Below are 21,767 nucleotides of genomic sequence, written 5' to 3'. Positions count from 1 at the left end.
GACACAGCAGCAATATTTAAATTCTAGACTAACCCGAATTTGCCTGTGTTATTGCATGCTGTCAGAGACTTCTAAAAGTCGTGAGCCCATTGGTATTTCAAAAATCTGTTATCATCTATTGATGGCTATTTATGGAACTTCTTAATGATCTAAACTAATAAAGGTTCTTTCTTTACCTTCATGTGGATGGTTCTTTTGGGAACCAAAAACAGTTCTTCCAAGTAATCACTCTGATGAGCCACTCTCGCACCTTTATTTTTAAGAGTGTGCATCACAATTAATCAAATTTATTTATATAAAGTAGGTATGTGTACAAACAGATTCTTTCAAGTGTTGGTTCACTATATTCATATTCTTGATTCCTTGAAATGTTTGTGTTTTTTTTCCTATTTTTATTTTACATTCTTATCAAAATTAGCATTTTAGGTACATCCAATAAACTTTAACAGATTTCAGTCCCACTATGATTAAGCTTCATAAAAGTGCAAAACACTGACTGCGCTTTTTACAACTTGTGGGGTATGCCGCTGTGTGTGCATAGCAGCTGCATATTGAGTACAGGATAGTAGGGGTACATCATATCGAATTTGGTAATTAATAATTAACTGTGGAACTGAAAGAGAAGAAATTTTAGAATTTGGCACATTGACATAACTTGAAGAAACTGTAGAAGCCAGATATGATGATTCATCCTTTGTTTTATCTCTGTAACTGTCATCAGTAGTTATGTGTCCATGTTCATCAGGGTGTCTGTTTAAATTTGTTCACGCAGTTATAGATGAGCACGGGGACAGTGTGAATTTCAGTTGCACGTTTGTTATGTTGTTGGAGAGACCTTTAACACTTGATGTCTAAATTCAATTCTGTTGTATTTTATTTTTCTTTATGTAATGTTTGGGAGTTGTGTATAGTGGACTTTTATCTTAGGTTTATTTTTGTACTTCGAAAAAGTAGTGTTTTGTTAACTGAATACAGGACTGATTAATCAGATGGGAATAATGGGGTAGCACATTGAAATTTGCATTTTAGAGTTTAACAATGCTAGTGATTTGTCTTTATTTGGTATAGTCCTGCTTCTTCCTGAGTGCTCTGAATTGCTCTGTAAAGCAAAGTTATTTTTTTTTATTTGGTATACTTTATTAATCCATGAGAGAGAACTGTCTTACTGCATGAGTGTTCGAGTGCAGGGTGAGCCTTTGTACATCCCCTTGGAGCAATTTTCAGGTTAAGTTTGCCTTGCTTAAGGGCCCAAAGGAGTAGCATCCCATATGGGAATAATGAGATTTGAACCGGCAACCTTTCAGATACCAGCGCTATTCCTTGGCCACAGAGTCACTACTCCACCCCTCAAAGTGAGAGAATAGAATGAAGACAAAGTCCTCCGGGATGTGAACCCTGGGCTCTCCAACACCAGGCAGCAGCGATAGCTCTGTGCCACCATGTCGCCCTCAGTAATTGAAATTTGAACACCCTCATACTATGCACATACTAAATTTGTTTTTAAGTGTGTTGTTTTTTTTTTTAATATATAAATGCTTAGAAAGGCTAGTGGTTGTATCATTATTCACGTAATATATATGGCATTAGCATGGGTATTGGTCAACATGCTGTTTTCTTGGTTTTATTAAACTCTCAGGTATTGGTCTGGTTGTGGTAGTGATATTAAACACAGTAATTGTTTTGAACACCATTTGATTTGCATGCTTGATAAAAAGTTTCATATTAACCACTCAAAAACACATAAATGCCATCATTTTGTAAATAATGTTTTTCTTAAGCTTATACTGCTTCTTTGTGGCAGTTGCCCATGGTGCCCCCTGCTGCTCATCTCCTTGAAGTGGTAGACTGATTGGGATCAATACACAGTAGACCTCTTAATGGCAGCTCATGTTTGGGTGGGTGTGAGGATGGAGAGAAGTGGGGTGAGCTCTTCACCTTGTGGAGAAAGTGAAGCCAAGGTGCAATGGATCTCTGTCCGTTTATAACTGGATAGAAACCTGTAAGTTTTGTTAATTTTAATGGAAATAATAGCTGTCTGACCAAAAATAACAATAGGCAGTTCTCATTAACAATGTGTGAATCCCACCAAGACAAATGTCTGAAAACTCCTAAAGTAAGAATAGTATGAAGCAGTGTAAAGACATGAAACTTTAAATTTTAAATATTCATTTTTTACATACATTCAAGTATACATGTATTCAGAATTTGCAAGTGAATGTGACTACCCTACTGTAAGAAAGTAGGTGTCATTGTGTAATGAATAATGCATTAAACATACAGCAAAAATTAAATTCACATGAAAATAGTAAACAGAAAAGAACTTTAAAGAAACAATATAAAGATAGAAGCGATACAATAGTTTTATATTTTAATGTTCTATGAATGCACACAAGTAAAATTTGAAAGATATTTTTTTTGTACCTTTAAAAATACATTCAAGTTTTTACACTTTGAGAAAGCAGATGTAATAAATCATAGTTTATGCACAAGTTTAGTGTGAGGCAGCCTGGGTCAGTATTTAAAATCCCTCTCACCTCCGGGCAGTACAAATTAAGACACACAATAACTCCCAGCAGCACTTGCTCTTCTTGGTAAATCCATTAGTCTGAATTATGTTGAAATGAGATCCATTGCACTGTTCTCCAGTGTAACTTGCAACACCCAAGTGTTTTATCATTGAAGAGGTATTTGATTGCAGCTTCAGATTTTAGTTGAGATTAGGTGACTTCCCAGAGGGCTGCTCAAGAACAGACTTGTCAAAAGCATCCCTTAGGACAAGTGCATAGAAATGACTTGTCTGTTCATGTATTGAGCTAAACATTGTAAAGTTCATATTTGAAAAAGTATGTTTTAAACATGCTATAATGGATGCCTTTTATTTCATAGAGCCTAGATCACTTTATTAGCTGCTTGAAGCGTGCTTCAATGTAGGATCCGATGTCTGTCTTGGTAATTGCTCCTCTTTCAGGCCTTTGTTTTATGCTGCAATGTACATAATTTGTGTTCAGAAAAATTAAGCAACTGCATTCGAGAATGTGACTCAGAAAGTTATTGCTTGATTTTTAGAAGAGTTTCCTGTAAAATACCTTCATGATTTTAAGGCAAGTCTGTACGACTGTCTGCTTTTAAGTAGAAACTATGTAGCCCTAGAAATAAGATTTGAATTCTGTTTTTCTTATGTGTGTGTTTCTAGAGCAGCTGGTTTTGGGTGCATACAAAGAACCTTCACGTTCCTGGGAAAAGGATTATGACAGCTTTATTCTTCCTACACTGGATGATCAGGAACCATGCTACATTCTCTACCGCCTTGACTCTCAAAATGCCCAGGGCTATGAATGGCTCTTCATCTCCTGGTCTCCAGATCAGTCCCCGGTATGCTAAACTAGTACATTATTTTAATTAATGGTATAAGCCAAAGCAAATACAATGCTTCTTTTTTTTTCTATGCAGAATTAATATTTTCAAGCAGTTCCAGTAACAATATTTTGGGTGAATCACAAGGTTGATTGGTTATTTGTATCATACAATATGAAACTAAGAACGTCTATTATTTAAAATAAGTGCACAAATATTTAGGTGAAATAAATCCTAAATCCTGGAGATGTTCTTGGCCTATCAGGAAATCTAATTTCACGATTTTCCCCTTTAGAGTATAGTACAGAGTGAGCTTACACTGCCTATACTGACAGTAGTGATTCACGTGACTGGATACTCTATATTCAGGGCCTATTTGAGACCCTCTTTTAGGTGGTACATGTCCTTCTTCAACTCTATTTTTTCCTGGAATTACCAAGAACAGGAGAGAGAATAAAAAAGTGATATTTGTAAGTCATTGTCTGTATCTTTGCAAATCCTTCTAAAATGGATGATCAAGGAACTGAGCATGAGGAGAGTAACTAATGAAAGACTAGTGACCTGAGCCTGTTCAAAACTAACTTACATGTGACAAATGTCGGGGCTCGGAGTGTTTTTCTGAACATATAGGAAAAGTAATAGAGCAAAGTACAAAAATACCCATAGGTGATGTCTATTCTACTCTTCAAGACAGCTAAAATCTTATTAGGGGGTTACCTTGATCAGCAACCCAAAATTTGATAAACAGAATGTAGTTGGAGTACCTAATAAATAAAGAAAAGTAAATGAACTGAAATAGCCAAAAAAATACTGGTTACCTTTAAAATTAGTTTTCATCATTTTTACTGAAAGAACTTTTATTACAAAAAATGGTCAAATATTAGAAACTCTAGTTGAGGATAGACACCAACTGCCATTATTACCATCTGTACAGTAATTTCTGCTGAAGGTGCTACTTTCAAAGAACTTATTTAGACGGTGAGTACTTAATAATTTCAGTTTATATTTGTAAACATTTGCCCTTGAATTTTTTTTCTTGACATGTAAGTAATGTCCTGAAAAATGTTAATTTAAACAAGGAATGCTACTGACTCGCTGTCACAAGAACATGTGAACGGTGTAAGGGTATGTAGAGTCTTTACATACATTTATATTGCAATTATTGCGTCAAGAGGTAAATAAAAATGGGCACACTGTAATGTATAATGTCAAGGAGGATGGTATCATTTTAGTTCAAAATACCACTTCAAGAGTTATGATTGCTTCATTACTGGCAAGAGTTTTAGCAGAGTAACATGATGTCTAAATTGTTCCTTTTTTCTTTTCGCAAAGTGGAAGAAAGCAGTGAAATACATCTTGGACATGCCCTTTAAGCACTGCTTTTTCATAGTGCCCTTGCTTTATGGAGAGCTTTTGCTGCCACCATGTGGTGGTCAGATGTTTAGTCTTATATTTTGCCTGTAGACACCAGGAAGTCACAGTTTTGTTTCTCATTCAGGTGAGGCTGAAGATGTTGTATGCGGCAACGAGAGCCACAGTGAAGAAGGAGTTTGGGGGTGGACACATCAAGGATGAAATGTTTGGGACACTTAAGGTAAAATTACACTGGCACATTTGTGATGGTTGTGAGCCTGGGCAATTTTTTATTATTTTTTTTATTTATATTCTAACAAATTAGTCAACATTTGAATGGATATTACTTGAATAAAATAAAGCAGAAATATAACTACATTTAGTACTTTGGTTTGTGTGTTGTAACATTTATCTATTTTTGTTCATTTCAGAGCCTTTAGCAGTTTGCTTAGTCAGTTTTCCCATCTTCTCATTTACGCTGTATTATCTTTACAGGAAGACATTTCTTTCCAGGGTTACCAAAGACACATCTCTTCTTGTGCAGCCCCGGCCCCACTGACTGCTGCAGAACAGGAGCTGCAACAAATTAAAATCAATGAGGTGTGTAAGGGTGCGGTAAATACATGAGGGCACCAGTATCTTGGGGAACGTAGAGATGCAGTGGTTTAGTATTACATTTTCTTCAGTTTCTCTTTAACTTAGCTGTTCATCTACAGTTTGTATGTTTTCAGACGATGCTCTAAAGTGATGGGTCACAGCTATTTAACCGCGTTCTCACTGAAGCTTGCAGAATACTCGGGAGGTTTCTCACTGTGGTTTAAGTGATAGCTTCATCATAGACATATAAACATTCTTCTTCGAGATGAGATGGTGTGGCTGGGAAACAGTCTATCTGCCCTAGGGCTTGTTTGAATTCAAAGTTGTCTTATTTCATTTTAATGTAAAAGGACTAAGATCATATTTATGCAAAGTCTAGTAAAGTTACCAGAGTCGCTAAGACTGCTGCATACTGCTTTTTTTTTTTTTTTTTTTTTTTTTGTGTTCATGCGCTTGAGATCAGTATCTTAACAGTTCTTGCCTGCCTCTGCTGTCTTTCAGGACAAGGTGGTGCGGGTAAGTGCTTTTGCATGGCATTGTAATTCAGGACTGCAGTGCATGATTAAGGATTTATGTTCCACCATTGCCTATAAGTGTCAACAGGTTACTGTGATTAATTTACATTGCTTTTAAAAATGGTTGTTGTGCAGTCTGGTTGAGGAACTTCCACTTAATTTTTTTTAGTATGCGAGCAGAAAAACTGCACAGTACTTTATTTGGATGGCTGTTTTAATTTTATTTTTTAGACTATAAGCTATTAAAAGTTGGTAGTTTTTCTACTTGCCTGCTCTTGCGAAATGCAGTGGTGCTTTTAAATACAACAACTTCTACCTAGCCTGGAAATACATTTAGATGACTTAGTGAATCAGAAAAATTTTGGCCTGTCAAAGAACACTTTCATTGATATAGGGAGACAATAGCAGAACATTTGGCTGTCACAGTCCAATACAAAAAAATTGCTGTAAGTGCATATCACCTTAACATTAGTAGGTTTCATTAAAATGTGCAATAATCACAAATTACAACACAGCTTATTTTTCAAGAAAATGTACACTACTGCTAGGTGAAAAGACTTTTATGTACTATGCTTGCGTGGTCATGTTTCATTTCTAGTTGATGTCGGTAAGCAGATACCTTGGGGTTCATCAACGTTCTGCACTTATTCAGTGCACTTTGTTGGGCTCTTAAGGAACAAGGCAGATATTGTACCTCACAGTAGTGGAGTGAAAAGGTAGGAGTCCCCATTTAATGCAGAGACCTAGGTGTGTTTTTTGTGATGTGTGACCCTAGACTAAGCAGGCACATCCCAAAATGCCTGCATCACACTGTGTGTAGTGAAATGTATGTCTTGCACCGTTTTTCAACAGTGTTATTTCCAAGGTGGAGAGTTCTTTCTCTGTAAAATGGCGCTTTCTCTCCGTTTCCTTAAACAGTGGAAATAACGCCGTTGACTAGCACTATTTTTCTGCGCTCAGTGTGACCTGCAGTGCTGTTTTTAATTTGATTTACCAACCAATAGATTAGTCTTTGTGCTCTTGTTTCCCTTGTATGTCATCCAAGGACTCCAGGCGCAGGATGGTAGGTGTCTCTTTTTATCTGGCACTGGTAATTTTCACTCTTTTTATGTTTCTTACAATTTGTCACTGTTCACTTTCCCACTTTGTTTTTACTGTCACCCTACACTATTCCATAAGATGTAGGTGGATTATGTTAACCAAATGATCCTAAGACATCATAGTGCCTGATTCAGCTCTTTTTCTTTGAATTTGTGTTGACTAATTGTTTTGCCAAGCTATATTAATAGCTGAAACAGCAGGTGACATTGCAAGCTAGATACCTGTGGAAGAGAACACAGAATGTTGTCACATGCTGTTCATGAAAAGATTAATAGGCTTAATGTACATTTAATGATTTTCTTCAGGAGTTCTTTGCACCATCGCCTCTGTGTGTCAGGGTACTGTGCCACACTGTGTTTCTATCCAGCTAAGACAGTTTTGTAAGGTAGCGGTTTTAACCATGTGAATCTTTCATGGTATCGTGGTATTAAAACCAGAGATGATGATAGTCTTTTGAAACAACAACAATATTTATTTTTATACTACAATTATTTTTAAAGAATGAAGTGCTTTGTGAGATGTCTAAGAAAAAGTTGCAAAAAAGATAAAACACATTACAAATAGATAAGACTATGAATGAATAAATGAGATGCCAACGAAAGTAAATAAGAATAAATCGGTACACACATATGTAGCTCAGACAAGCAGGTAATACAGTAGATAAAGTTGAGTCCTTATTTCTAAATTCACTATATCATTATGGTAATATGGCCTAGGAGAACAGAAAAAATAATAGTAGAACTCCACGGCAAGGTGTTTAAACAAAACCTGTAGAGGCTCCGAGGCCAAAAGACCACCAAGCCCCCACTATCTCTAGACTCTCAAACTACATGGAAGTTTGTTCTCCTTGGATGATATCTAATATCTTTAAATTCCTCTTTTTCGTCTACTGCTCCTCTTAAATGTGGTGTTCCTCAGGGATCCATTTTGGGTCCTATTTTATTCTCTGTATACCTTCACCCTATTGGAGCTATTTTTAGGAAATTTAACATTTCTTTTCACTGCTATGCTGATGATACACAGGTTTATATTCCCATCTGCAACTCTGCAATGAATCAACTGCACAACTGTCTTTTTGAACTAAGATCCTAGATGGCAATTAATTTTCTTGATCTGAATCAAAATAAAACAGAGGTGCTTATAGTGGGTCCATCAGCTAAAGCCCAAATTGGTCTTGGACTTCTCGGCTCTTTCTCTGTCTTTTGCAAACCTCAGATCCGCAGTGTTGGTGTTATCTTTGAATGTAACCTCTCTTTTGAGAAACAGATTAATTCTGTAGTCAAGAGTTGCTTTTTCCAGCTTCGTCTTTTAGGTAAGATCAAGCCTGTTTTATCTTCTAGGGATCTTGAGAAAGCTACTCATGCTTTTATCTTTTCCCGCCTTGATTACTGCAACTCGCTGTATTCTGGGATTAGCAAATCCCTGATACACAGATTACAGTTGGTCCAGAGTGCTGCCGCTCACTTTCTGGTTGGGACGAGAAAGTCTGATTCTGTTTCTCCAATATTAGCTTCTTTACACTGGCTGCCTGTCAGTTTTTGAATTGATTTTAAAATCTTGTTGCTAGTTTTTAAATCTTTACATGGGCTTGCTCCTGCCTATTTATCTGAATTGTGTGTTTTACACCAGCCATCTAGAGTGCGTAGATCTTCTGGTCAGTTGTCTCTTGTTGCCCCTCGTACCAAGTGTAAAACTAAGGGGGACAGACAGGGCTTTTGCAGCTGCTGCTCCTCGCCTGTTGAACTCTTTACCTCATTACATAAAGGAGTCGTCTACAATTGAACTGTTCAAAACAAGATTAAAGACTCATTTCTATTCACTTGCTTTCCGTAACCTTCAGTAATATTGATGGTTTCCTCATTGTGATGATGTAATCTTACTTCTATTTATTATTTATTTTATTTATGTTCATTTATTGTAGCACTTTGAGCTACATTATTTGTATGAAAATATGCTATATAAATAAATGTTGTTGTTGTTATTTTATTTCTATTTATGTTATTTATTTTAATTGTATGTATTTTTTTTCTTTTATTGTAAAGCACTTTGGCTGCAGCATTCCTATGTTGTTTTAAATACGTATGCTAAATAAATAAATTGACATTGACATTGGATGAAATCTTATAGTGGCATCAAATGAAACATTAGTAAATGAATTGATGACAATTAAACAATTATGTAATTGAGTTCATCAGTCATAAAAATCAATACCTGTATTTGTAAGTGCAAATATTCATATCAGCATTGCTAGGCCAGTTAGTGTAAACATTTCTTTTCTAAAATAACAGACAATACAACCATGCTAACAGGATATTTGAATGGGCTGCCACAAGAAAGTTCTTGTTGCTAACAACAAACAGTTTAAAGCATTAGAATTTGTTTGTGGTTTTAATTGCAGTTCAGTGATGTGATCAGATGACACTCAAATTGAGCACTTTATCCACTCTCGCCATCAGTATGGTAGGCATCTGAAGGGGATCTTGTAAAGACAACACGTTTTGGTGAATGTTAAATATAGGGGTGCATGCACTCAAAGAACAGTTTTACTGCGGCTTGTCTGGGGCCACTATTAAGGTCAGTAACAACAGGATAAGCTGACTAAAATCAGGTTGATTCTGTCAGAAAGATACAACTAGGTGACAGATGGGCTTTCCAGCATGATGATAACCTTTAATCATACTTTGAAATTTTTCAAGAAATGTTTGCTTTTTGACAACAAATTAAGCAATTATGTAATATTCTTCTCAGTGTTTGAAAGCAAGTAGTATGAATTATAGAACTGTCTACATGTGTAGACCAAGTGGCATCAAGGGTCTGGACAATTTCTTCATAGGTGAATGAACAAAGGTCCCTGTGAAAGTGTTCTCCCACTCTTCAAAACACTGCAGTAAAAGGCTTCCTGTAGTTATCCTTGCCAGCTCTTGTAACAAGACAAACAGGATCCAATCATTTTTAGACTTGTGTTAAAATTAAAAAAAAAAAAAAAATCTAGCTTTTCTCATTTTAAAACATTTTGCTACATTACAAAAATGGTCTGTTACAACTCTTCAGTCCTGGATTTGAATCCCAAGCTTGGTTGCATGGGTTTTCCTTTGGGTACACTGGTTTATCTCCCACTTTTTAGAGATGTGAGGTTAGGTTAACTAGATACAGTTGTTCTAGTATGTGTTTGAGTGGGCACTGTAATGGACTGATGGCCTGGCCTGCCCTGCCTTGCACCCAGTCATGCATACTGAATTGAATCAAAATGATTTGGGAATGCAATGCAGCGTTATGTTATGCTATATTGAAGTTTTTCCATTGTTTTAGAAATGATCCAAGTTGTTTATTTTATAGGCCTTTTTGTTGCTTTTTATTAAGAATCATAATTCTTGAGCTTTGTGTGTATTTAATAGATCTAGGGTCCTCTATTGGACTTGTGCATGTTTTCAAAATATATTTCTGCTATACTGTAAACAATTGCTAGGTTTACTGAACATGGATTTCATAGAGATTATATCTTGCATCAGAAATAAGTCCACTTCTAACACAGTGATTCTTAACCTTTTTTGAGTCGCGGAGACCCCTTTAAGAACCTGATGAAAGCTATGGACCCCATTCCCCAGAAATATTCACATAAACACAACTTTGCATGGAATGAATATAATGCACTTTATTTGTCGAGATTTGATTGTCTGCTACATATATGACAGGTATGGTGATCACTATGTTTTTCACATGACCTTTTTCTTGTGGTTATTTTTCTTCCGCATTATTTTTCTCACAAGTGTATAACTCGCACATAAGGCTTAGGTGTGATCAATACTTGCATGAAAAATAAGATGCGAGAAAAATAACGTCGAGAGACATAACGCGCGAAAGAAGTCACGTGAGAAAGTTCAAGAGAAAAATCAACAGTACCGGGCTGTATAGTGAATATAAATGTTAATTTTTATGTGACTCTCACGGATCCCCTGAAACCTATCCATGGGGACCTCGGGTTAAGAACCCCTGTTCTAACATGTCCAGTGTTCTTTAGAACAACAATATATTTTTACTTTTGTTGAACAAGTGTTGAAAAAGGCAAGTTCACTGAGCCTCTGACAAGATTAGAGCAAGCAGAAGTTATTAGGAGATTACACAGGTTAATGACCTGAAACTGGCATATTTTCAAAGTAGAAAAAAATGTTCCATTAATAGATGACTGTCGCTGATTTGCAGCAAAAGTAGTGTCCCTGTGCTTTATCAAATATGTAAACTGAAATTGTGCAAATAAAATTCTGAATGTGAGCGGCTTACTTCTCAGGATCTTCAAACATGCAAAATAAAGTGCTGTTTAGTTTCTATACATTTAATTTAAGCTTTGAACTATACTGAGAAAATAAAGCTATTTTTTCATTTTACATAAAGTATTAATGTTTTACTTACAGTTAAAAGTTTGCTGTACCATATCATTATTTTATATCATCAAGTATTCTCTAAACAGGATCAGTTTTTTATTGTGTGTTGATCATTTCACTTCACTTAGCCGTTGTGTAGTGTGCTTACGGTAAGTAAGAATAGCTGTGTGATGTGCAGGGGGAGAAAAGAGAATCCACATCTGTTGATTAGTGGCCAGTTATGCATTTACATAACCATATTTTTAAACATAAAACTTTTAGTCTGGGCACGATGCAGTACACTGTAGTGTTTATTTTTATTTTTTTTGTTTTACAAAACAGCAATATTCATTCACCTTCTGCAGCATTTAGCAACCCTACAGTTTACCAAATCTATTTGGAAAACTGACACCCAAAATTGAACTATATCATATTTTAAAATTAGTAATTGAGGTATTTAAACATATTGATATTGCATTATTATTTTCACATCCCTTAAACCAGCATTAATAATCATCCAATCTGAAAGACGATTTTCTTAACATACTGTATGAACATGCAGGTACAGTTTCTAGATGGTCTTTTAGATTCCTACTGTGAAAAATTAAAAAAGTCCATTTGTTTACTGTAAAAATATACTTTTAGTAATGGGGAATTGTGGAAGAGAGGTGAAAATGAGAGTGCAGTCAGGGTGGAATGGGTGGAGAGGAGTGTCAAGAGTGATTTGTGACAGACTGGTATCAGCAAGAGTGAAAGGGAAGGTCTACAGGACGGTAGTGAGACCAGCTTTGTTATATGGGTTGAAGACGGTGGCACTGACCAGAAAACAGGAGACAGAGCTGGAGGTAGCAGAGTTAAAGATGCTAAGATTTGTATTGGGTGTGATGAGGATGGACAGGATTAGAAATGAGTACATTAGAGGGTCAGTTCAAGTTGGACGGTTGGGAGACAAAGTAGAGAGATGAGATTGTGTTGGTTTGGACATGTGCAGAGGAGAGATGCTGGGTATATTGGGAAAAGGATGCTAAGGATAGAGCTGCCAGGGAAGAGGAAAAGAGGAAGGCCTAAGAGAAGGTTTATGGATGTGGTGAGAGAGGACATGCAGGTGATGGGTGTAACAGAACAAGATGTACAGGACGATATGGAAGAAGATGATCCTCTGTGGCAACCCGTAACGGGAGCAGCCTAAAGAAGAAGAATAATTAACAACATTTCGTGAATTGCAAAATTGTAATATTTGAGAACAAAAATTAATGGATATTAGAGGGCAATAGATGTCAGAATGTTATCTGAGCTGGATGACACGCAATAAAAACGAGTACAAATTTTGTCAGTTTGCCCACTGGTAGATATGTGCCATTCTTTAGCACTTTTTTCAGCCAGGGCTCCAGTAATCAGCTGCAAATACTTTACAGCAATGCTAGTTTTGGGCATGCAGAGTTTTTTGGACAAGAACAGATTTGAAATGCAAGTGGCTTAAGGTAGTGAAGACTTGTAAATGAAAAGCAAAAATTTCCAGAAATGCAGTAGCATAGTTAGGATGAGCGTGACTTATTCCTCGAAAGATTAGGCAGACATTTCAAGTTCCAGAGGCGAAAATGGACTTGGCAGTTAAGAAAAAGTTTGTGACTGGATGTACTTACACTGAAAAGCGAAGGAAATGGCAGATAAAGAGACTAATAAATAAAAAACAGTAAATAACAGCATTCTCAAACCTGTTTAGTCAAGTACTGAAGTCTATGCCACGCTTGATTACCTGTGAAGTATAATCACAGAATATCCCTGGACAAACAGGGGTAAGAGCTTGAGAGAAGTTTTCATATATACAAGTCGGCAACACAGTAGCACTGTGCAGTGTATCATCTGAGTAAATGTAAGTTACTAGACCTTGCTGATGTATTTAGTTTGACATGTTCCTGGTGTACTGAATTTAAACCTCTCATAGGCTGGACAGCACTACAAAGCTTGTACCCAGATTAAGTGACAGCTAGTGTCCTGCGTTTGTGAAATTTTCACAAGAAATTCTAGTGGTTTCAACTCCCACAGCCTAAAGATGGTTTAGTCATGTCAGTTGCTGTCTCCCAGTTACTTTGGTGTGACAGTATGGGATTTAAGTGTGAGCAACCAAAGATGAACAAATGTATCTCCAGAGTGGCTAATCATATGGCCTTGAAACATATATGCTCTGCTCTTCCATGATCCTTGCTAGGAAATGAGTGTAAGGAAAAGGACAGATGCACACACATACATTTTTTTGCTTTACTTTTTGTATTTATTCATTTTCGAATATGCGAGTAGTGCACTGCACAAGTCTTCAAGATCAGTAAATTGAGTATTAGGCACACAAAAAAGACAAAAATAATAATTGCAGACTTCCCACTGATGCTCACGGGTGATTTAACTCACCCATTCTGTCCTCAATGTCTAGTCACTATTCAGGGAGTGGATGTGGAGGAGATGTGTTATTACATGTACTTGGGGGTCCACATCAATGGCAGTCTGGATTGGTCTCATAACACAGAGGAATTGTATAAGAATTTTTTTTCTTCTGTCTTTCCTTAGGAGACTGTACTTCTTTAATGTGGATAGTGACATCCATTACATGTTCTATAACTCTGTGATGGCCAGTGTGATGTGAAGAGAGGCCCACCAAATCAACAAGCTACTTGAAAAAGGCACCCTTAGTTATGGGACACACTTTGGGCCCTCTGGAGGTCGTAGCAAAGGAGAGAATGACAACAAAACTGTGTCATTGTGAACAATGCTGCACGTCGTCTCTGACAACTTAAATTGAGTACAGTAAAACCTCAATTATCTGTCAGGGTTCAGGACTGAGGGAGTGAAAAGAGAAAAGATGATAACAGAAGAGCTACATTAAAAATGATATACAGTAGATTAGTTTAGTTGTACTTATTTACAAAACTATAGTAACAAAATATAGTTTTAATAAAATTAATTAATTCATATAATATTGTAACAACCAGCGTAATTAACAAATACAACTCGGAGGTACTGGACTTTTCTATGTTTTTACTTGAAGTCTTTGTTCCTTACAAACGGTCTTACTGTATACGCCATTATCTGAGTTACGGAGCACATTTCCAAAACAATATAAAAGAGAGCTTTCCCTACCAATCGGTTTATCTCCTGCCACTTACATTCTTTTTTTTCTCTATATCGCAAACACTGCTGCTGATTGTCTCCCGAGTCTCTACTCAAAACTTCCTTCCGCTGCACCTTTCTATTTCTCCTAACCTCTCCTGCCACTCATGTCTGCTTCTTACAGAACAGAAGTCCTTCACCGAGTCCCATCACTTACAGCTTTCATTCCATGCTTTTTGCTCCCGTACAGCGCATCACAAGCTGCCTGCACATCACAATATATTAACAAAACATAATATAACAGAATTTTAAAAGATGATTACAATAAGGAACATTAACATTAATACAGAATAACATTGCCATCAGTGGTTTCCATTTTTAACGCGTTTTTCAATTTTGTCAGCATCAGGCTTTATATCGTTCACTGTTGTTCTTACTATTCCGTAAATTGAAGCAATACTTGAAGCACTTTCACTGTTTCGTAAATGTTTAATGATTTCAATTTTTGTGACAATTCCAACACCAGACACATGTTTATCAGACATAACAATGTATAGTAGATTAATTGTAACAAAAGAGAAAAGCTATGAAGTGCAATTAAAACTGAAAGTATGTAACTGACACTGTGGTGCTGGGGAAGAACAGTATGCTCTAGCATAAGGGAAAGTTGTTACATTGTGCAAAACTCGGAGCGTTCTGCATGACAGTAGTAGTACATTAATATGTAGGTGCTGGTGTGTGCAATGGTTTTCTTGGCCGTGATGGTTAATGGAGACTGACAAGTAATCAAGGTTTTGCTCTACTTTCAGCCAGTGATTTATTCAGCAGAAGTGTATCAAACACTACAGGTGCTCTTTTATACCCAACAGCAATGCGTCTGCATAATACCTCACTGTGACTGTATTTGACATTCTGGTGTATTTTGGGAGCGGCTTATTGTTTGTCATAATATAATATTATTAATTAATTTATTTATTATTGAGCTTCTGTAAAAAGTCAAATTTCACCCAGGGACAAGTAAAGGTTGATATATAGTATAATATCTATCTATCCATCTATGTAATCCTGCGAACTATACTATATCTATCTATCTATCTATCTATCTATCTATCTATCTATCTATCTATCTATCTATCTATCTATCTATCTATCTATCTATCTATCTATCTATCTACAAAATGAATTAAATTTTTTCTATTCAAAATATCATCTAAAGAATAAAAAGTCTTTACTGCATGTTAGGCTTACCATGTTCTTTACTCAGACAGATCTTTTCACTCTGCAGGTGAAGACCGAAATAAGCGTTGAAAGCAAGCATCAGACTCTTCAGGGCCTGGCTTTTCCCCTCCAAGAAGCAGCCCAACAGGCCATCCTTCTGCTCAAACAGGGCAAAGTAAACTATGTCCAGCTGGTAAGAAACCTTTGTCAGGTCGGGTAATTTGCCTCCTTAACTGGTCACCTGTAAGAGTTAGTGTCCCAAGTTGAGATAGTACAGCTTGAATAAGTATGCTTTGCACTCCTCAGAAACTGGATACAGAGCGAGAAACCATTGAACTTGTCCACACCAACCCAACAGAAATCCCTGACCTGCCTCGGCGCATTCCGAATGACACCCCACGCTACCACTTTTTTCTGTACAAGCATTCTCATGAGGGCGACTACCTCGAATCTGTGGGTACGAATCACAATACTATTTGAGTTCTCCATTTCTAATACCCTGTATGGGCAGATCACCCCATTACTTAAAGAAGTGCCCATTTCATCCAGTGACATGTGTTTTGGGCTAATAAATTTCCCAAAACAGTTTTGTGAGGTTGCTTCTCTGTAAGCTCATTCTACCGTCTCATCTGTCTTTGCAGTATTCATCTACTCCATGCCCGGGTACAAATGTAGTATAAAGGAGCGGATGCTCTACTCAAGCTGTAAGAGCCGCCTTTTGGATGAAGTGGAGCAAGACTTCCAGCTGGAAATCGCCAAGAAGGTAAAATACCAAGACAAGGTCAAGCAGGCTCGTGAGTGAAAGGCAGAAGCTTGCATGTTTATTTTATTGGGTCAGAATTTTTATGAGCTCTCAATAGCCAGTGGCCTCCACAGATTTGTTTGGAAGGGAAACTTTGGTCCTTGAAAATGTGTTTGAGTAGAAGAGGGCAGAAGAATATGTCCAGGTCCAATGTTTGTTGCAGACATTACACACTTCATCTGCTGCCATCCAGCTGACTGTACTTTCTTTGAATTTGCTGCCTTTTCCTGCAGATTGAAATTGACAATGGGGAAGACCTGACAGCAGACTTCCTGTATGAAGAGGTGCACCCGAAGCAACATGCTTTTAAGCAGGTTTTCTCCAAACCCAAAGGACCGGCTGGCAAGCGAGGCATGAAGCGGATCATCAAGGGCCCAGGCGAGAATGGAGAGGATAGCTAAAAGCGCACGTCGGGCGAGCCGAACCTGTTTACACCACTCTGCTGATGGTGCTGGCTTCCATCCCAGTGCTAGGGCTGCACTCCTTGGCACCCTTGCCTATCCCTCATGCTGGCGCTAGATACTTGGCCGCCCTGCGTCCCAATGACAGACACTTTTTTTTTTTTTTCTTCCATTTTGCAACTTCTGAAATTTCAACTGAGAAGTACTGCAAAGGATTCCATTGCCTGACTGACACATGCATCTCCAATAGCTTACCATTGAGTTCTTTCATCTTCTCCCCTCACTTTAGTTCTAACTTTCCTTGTACTTGACAGCATTGGAGATGGCTGTGCACTTTTGCAGTTCTTAATGAAGAGTCCAGTGCTGAGCTTACCCCCCTTTTTATATACAAATATGCACGTATAGATTTCCCTTCACACCACGCTGTTAGACGTTTGATCCTCTGTTTCTTTCTGAGAGGACTATGTTAACACCAAGACTCCTGCCTTAGAGATGCTGCCTGTAGTGGTAATTTCCTCATCCCACACGAGACGTACTGCGCGTCATGAAGATCCCCTTTCTCTAATGTCCACAGTCTGACCACCAAACTCTATCCCATGTTGTTTGGTGGGCTGACACTGCTTACTTTGGGTATCATGTTATTTGCTGTCGACACAAAGAAGTTAAACTTTCTTTCACTTTTCTTCTTATAATGCAGGATGCTGTTTCTGCTTCCCTCTTTCTTCCTGATAGACTGGCTGTTTATTGCAAAATAGACTCTTAATGTATTGTTCAGAAGTCCATCTCCTATTTTTAAAGCATTCCATGCTGTTTATAATTGTGGAGTACCCGTTGGGCTCCATGCTACAATTGTTTTTTTTTGTTTGTTTTTTGTCCCCGTCCCCCCTAAAAGTGGCTTACACTGATGCTCGTGAGCAGTTGCTGTCACTGTGCATCACTAAAAGTCATTCAGAAGTAACGTTTACTTGAGCAGGCTAATGGACTCTTTCCTTTTCTTACCTCTTCCTGTTTCCTGGACTGTCAAATCCGGCATGCTGATGGGGTAGCACATTGGAAGGCCCACATTTCTGAATTGCGTATGGCAGTCTTCTATGATGTTTCTCCAGCAACCTTAATGAGGTGAGTTGTTGGGGGTATTTTGTATTAGATCAAGACCCTCACCGGGCACGAGAGTGAATACTTGGTTGGTCTACAACCATCGATATGTTACAATGCATTTGTGTACAACAACAAAAATATTTCTTGACTTTTTTTTTTTTTTTATTATTATTATTTCCTTATGAAATGATTGTGCTGACTTTATAAATACAAAGTCCTGTACATACAGATTGACCTGAAATACCCAGAGGAATGTAATCATGGTGTCTAAAATCTTTAAAGCAAATTACAGATGGAGTTCTTGACTGTAGTGGTTCTTGAAATAAACTTTATTTTTTTCTGAAAAATTAAAAAGGTAATTGTCAAGTAAAAGTACACCTCTTTATTTATGGCGAATGTGAATCAAATACTGTTGAACAAATAAAATGTGCATATTTTGTACCCTCTGAATTTATTTCTAAAATGGCTGTGATCATGTGACGTTTGCTTCTATTGGGGATATACTGGCTGGGGCGAGCGTGGCAAAGTCCTCTGAATGATTTGCACACGTCGGCTAATCCTGAAGTGACGCGCACGGGGTCATCTGGGCTCGTTCTGCTTCTCCACACCTTTATCTTGTAAATTTGTTCATATAGGATAACCGCAGGAGCTTTGTCGTTTTGTTGGGCTAAGGGGTAATGCACTAAAAGTGCTCTCTTTGTTGATTTTGTAAATTGAGGTCTTCATCCTAAGTAAGAGGTTACTGAGCAGCTGAAGACCTCACCCCACTTCATTAATAATGACCTTGTTTTGTAGCGCATTTGTGTTAAGTGTGCTTTTGGACATCTTTTCTCTTTTTTTTGGCATCTCTGCAGAGCTTCATTTTGTTTTAAACTCAAGAACATCAAGTGTCAAGTCACGGGTGGGGAAACACCTCCAGTTCTCGAGGGCCACAGTGACTGCAAGTTTTTGTTTCGACCAAATTCTCAAGTTAGTAATAATTATAACACCTTTCCCAAACTCAAAGTGCTGCACAGAAATTCAAAATGAACAGGGCAAGATCAGTAAAAAATGATCAAATATGCAATATTGAATACAAAATAATAGCAGCATGAAACACTACAGAAAACATGAAGTTTTAACTTTGAAAATGAAACCATAAACCAAAATAAAATTTCAAAATACTACAGAACAGGTCATCCACCTGAAGCTCAGCATGTTTGGGCCCAGCCAGTACTTGGATGGGTTGCCATCTAGGAAAGGTTTGGGTGGCTGCCGAAAGAGGTGTTGGTGAGGCCCCGGGGTGTGTACCCTGTGGTCTTTATGCACATAGTACAATAACATTTTTATTTGCTTATCTCCCTACAACCTTTGCCAAAAATATCCCTCCATCCATCCATTATCCAACCCGCTATATCCTAACTACAGGGTCACGGGGGTCTGCTGGAGCCAATCCCAGCCAACACAGGGCACCAAAAATATAATCAACCTTAATAAAAGGATAAATGGCTGGGTGTCTCTCTGCTTGCTATGTCTCTGTCATTCCAACAGGTGGTGCATCACAAACACGACCACAGCTTTTACCAATCCCATACCAAGTGGTACATAACAAAGATGTACACATTGTGTGGTGCACTGCAAACGTTAACACTGAGGTCAATGTCGATGACTTACTACTTCAGCCTGTCTAGTACCCAAACAAATAATCTCAAGTAGAGACTGATTGTTCTAGTTTAGGGAACATTAACATTTAATTCTAATTCTTCCAGGTGCCTGTTCTCATTCTCCTTCATGTTTTATGTTTGTGGAAAAGACAACAAAAAGAACTGGGAGCTTTAGGGCAGCTCAATCACTTGGCTTTTGTCTTTTACTGTTATTCACTCTTAAAAATAAAGGTGCCAGAAGGGTTCTTCAGACCGATGCCATAGGGGAACCGTCCACATGAAGATGTCAGAAAAGAAGCTTTATTTATTCGGACTCATAAACGGTCCATAAATAACCATGAATAGATGGTGGCAGATTTATGAAATACCAAAAGGCGGATGATTTTAAAAGGATTCTTGCTGTATATGTCCAGTAACACAGGCCAAGTCCAGGTTTTCTTACTGTGAAGATGCCCTGGTAGGTAACCAACCATACATTAAAGATTTAGGTTTTTTTTTTTCACATTTTACAAAGTTTTTCAAAGCACAAAAAAAAAACTTCATATGCAAGCACTCCTCAGTTAAGCATTAGCTCTACGAGGAAGCACACAAGCCAATGAAGAACCAGAAAGTGGCATTAAACCACTGAAGAGTGTATTTTGTAAAGTTGCTACTTAATGTTAAAGACACAGGTAAAAATTAGCACCATTTAGCTAATTAGCTGTTGTCATACTTCTTATTTGCTACGTAAGAGTGATTAGTTTAAATTAGGTTAAATTAGATTAGCTTTATTAATCGATAGATGTCATCAGACATCTCAGGCGCTGCCGAGAGTGGCAGCCTTTTCAGCCGCTCCGTGTACAAATTTATTTTTCTACTTTTACTGTGAATTTCCCCTTGGGATTAATAAAGTATTGAAAGGAACTACTCTGGGCATCTCTCTTCTAGGAGGATTCGTTTGGCAGACGAGCTCGTATAGCATGCGAATTAGCGACAGGAGGAAAAGTAAAAGGGATACCGTTTTGCCGATGTTAGTGACTATGCGACTTTGTCTTTCTTCGGAGGTTTCGTTTTGCTGATGTGCCCGCATCGCTTGTGTTATTAATGGCTAAGCGAGTTTTCTGTTTCCTCGGAGGCGGAGCCTTTGCCCTGACTCCACCTCTCACTTCTGGGCCGGGCAGACACACACACACACACACAGTTCCATGCATAGACGTGTATATATAAGAAATTGATGAACATGATTCGAAAAATTATGAAAACACCTAAAACAGCTAATTCTAATTTAATTCGGAATAAATTTATATATCAAAGTTGCGAGAAATGTGCCAACGCTGTCACGTCATCCTCACGTGATCGAGGCTACGATTCTAACCGCTATCGGAAAGGTCCATTCTCCCACAGAGTGTTATGATTTCCAATGAACTCCCTTTCGAATCCAAACGACTTGAATTTCCAGCACGTTTTGCCTTTGCAATGTCCATAAATAAAGCTCAAGAACAATCAAGCTACTGGAGTTTACCTCAAAGAACCGTGCTGTTCACACGGCCAGTTATACGCCGCCTGTTCCAGAGTAGGATCAGGAAAGAATAAATACGTTCTTGCTCCTGATGGCGAAACGAAAAACGTAATGTATCACAAAACACTATTAATCCGTTATTTGTTAATAATGACAGCTTGGCTTTTGAACAATATTCGAATAATAAATTACTTGCTAAATAATAAATAGAAACCGTTTCACTTTTTTTCTCTCCCACTAAGTCAGTGATAAAAGCGCCAGAAAGTGGTCGCTCTCGTTTTTACCACTAGGGGGCGGGCAAGACACTTCAATCCGCCGTATTTCTTCAGTTTGGCATTCTTCCACTATGGAGCCATCTCCTCTGCACGACTGTATATACTGCTGTGAAAAAGTATTTGCCTTCTTCCTATATCCTCGGTTTTTTTTTTTGGTATATTTTACACAATGAACGTCCTCAGACAAAATGCATTAGAAAAAGGGAAGCCGAGTGAACGCATAATGCACTTTTTAAATCATTATTTTCTTTATTCAAGGGGCAAAGCTATCCTACACTCTTCTTACTCATGTTAAAAAGTAAATGCCCCCATCCATAATTTCTATACAACTTTTTAGCATCAATAATCTCAACTAAATGCTTCTTATCATTTGGTATGACATCACTGTTGAGGAATTGTAGCCCACTCTTCTTTGCAGAACTGCTTTCATTGAGACGCGTTCATAGGTTTAG

The 21,767-nt window shown here is 37.7% G+C and overlaps 1 protein-coding gene across 3 annotated transcripts in view; it reads left to right on the top strand.

The window, feature by feature from the left end:
• The window catches only part of LOC114668869 (twinfilin-2), a 53,050-nt gene extending 34,710 nt beyond the window's left edge, over positions 1 to 18,340 (top strand). The window contains exons 3-11 of one of the 3 annotated variants that reach the window (XM_051921363.1): positions 3,194 to 3,372; positions 4,853 to 4,948; positions 5,203 to 5,307; positions 5,806 to 5,820; positions 6,865 to 6,882; positions 15,666 to 15,791; positions 15,905 to 16,055; positions 16,240 to 16,361; positions 16,634 to 18,340. In XM_051921363.1, coding sequence (XP_051777323.1) covers positions 3,194 to 3,372; positions 4,853 to 4,948; positions 5,203 to 5,307; positions 5,806 to 5,820; positions 6,865 to 6,882; positions 15,666 to 15,791; positions 15,905 to 16,055; positions 16,240 to 16,361; positions 16,634 to 16,801 — 980 coding nt within the window. In that variant the 3' untranslated portion in view covers positions 16,802 to 18,340. The remainder of the gene's footprint in view (positions 1 to 3,193; positions 3,373 to 4,852; positions 4,949 to 5,202; positions 5,308 to 5,805; positions 5,821 to 6,864; positions 6,883 to 15,665; positions 15,792 to 15,904; positions 16,056 to 16,239; positions 16,362 to 16,633) is intronic. The other 2 variants (XM_051921364.1, XM_028824863.2) reach the window with 2 other exon arrangements.
• Positions 18,341 to 21,767: the final 3,427 nt, after the last annotated feature.

This window comes from Erpetoichthys calabaricus, chromosome 18 (assembly GCF_900747795.2).
Source record: "Erpetoichthys calabaricus chromosome 18, fErpCal1.3, whole genome shotgun sequence".
NCBI lineage: Eukaryota > Metazoa > Chordata > Cladistia > Polypteriformes > Polypteridae > Erpetoichthys > Erpetoichthys calabaricus.
Note: the sequence above shows the minus strand (reverse complement) of the source record. Positions and strands in the feature narration are given on the sequence as shown.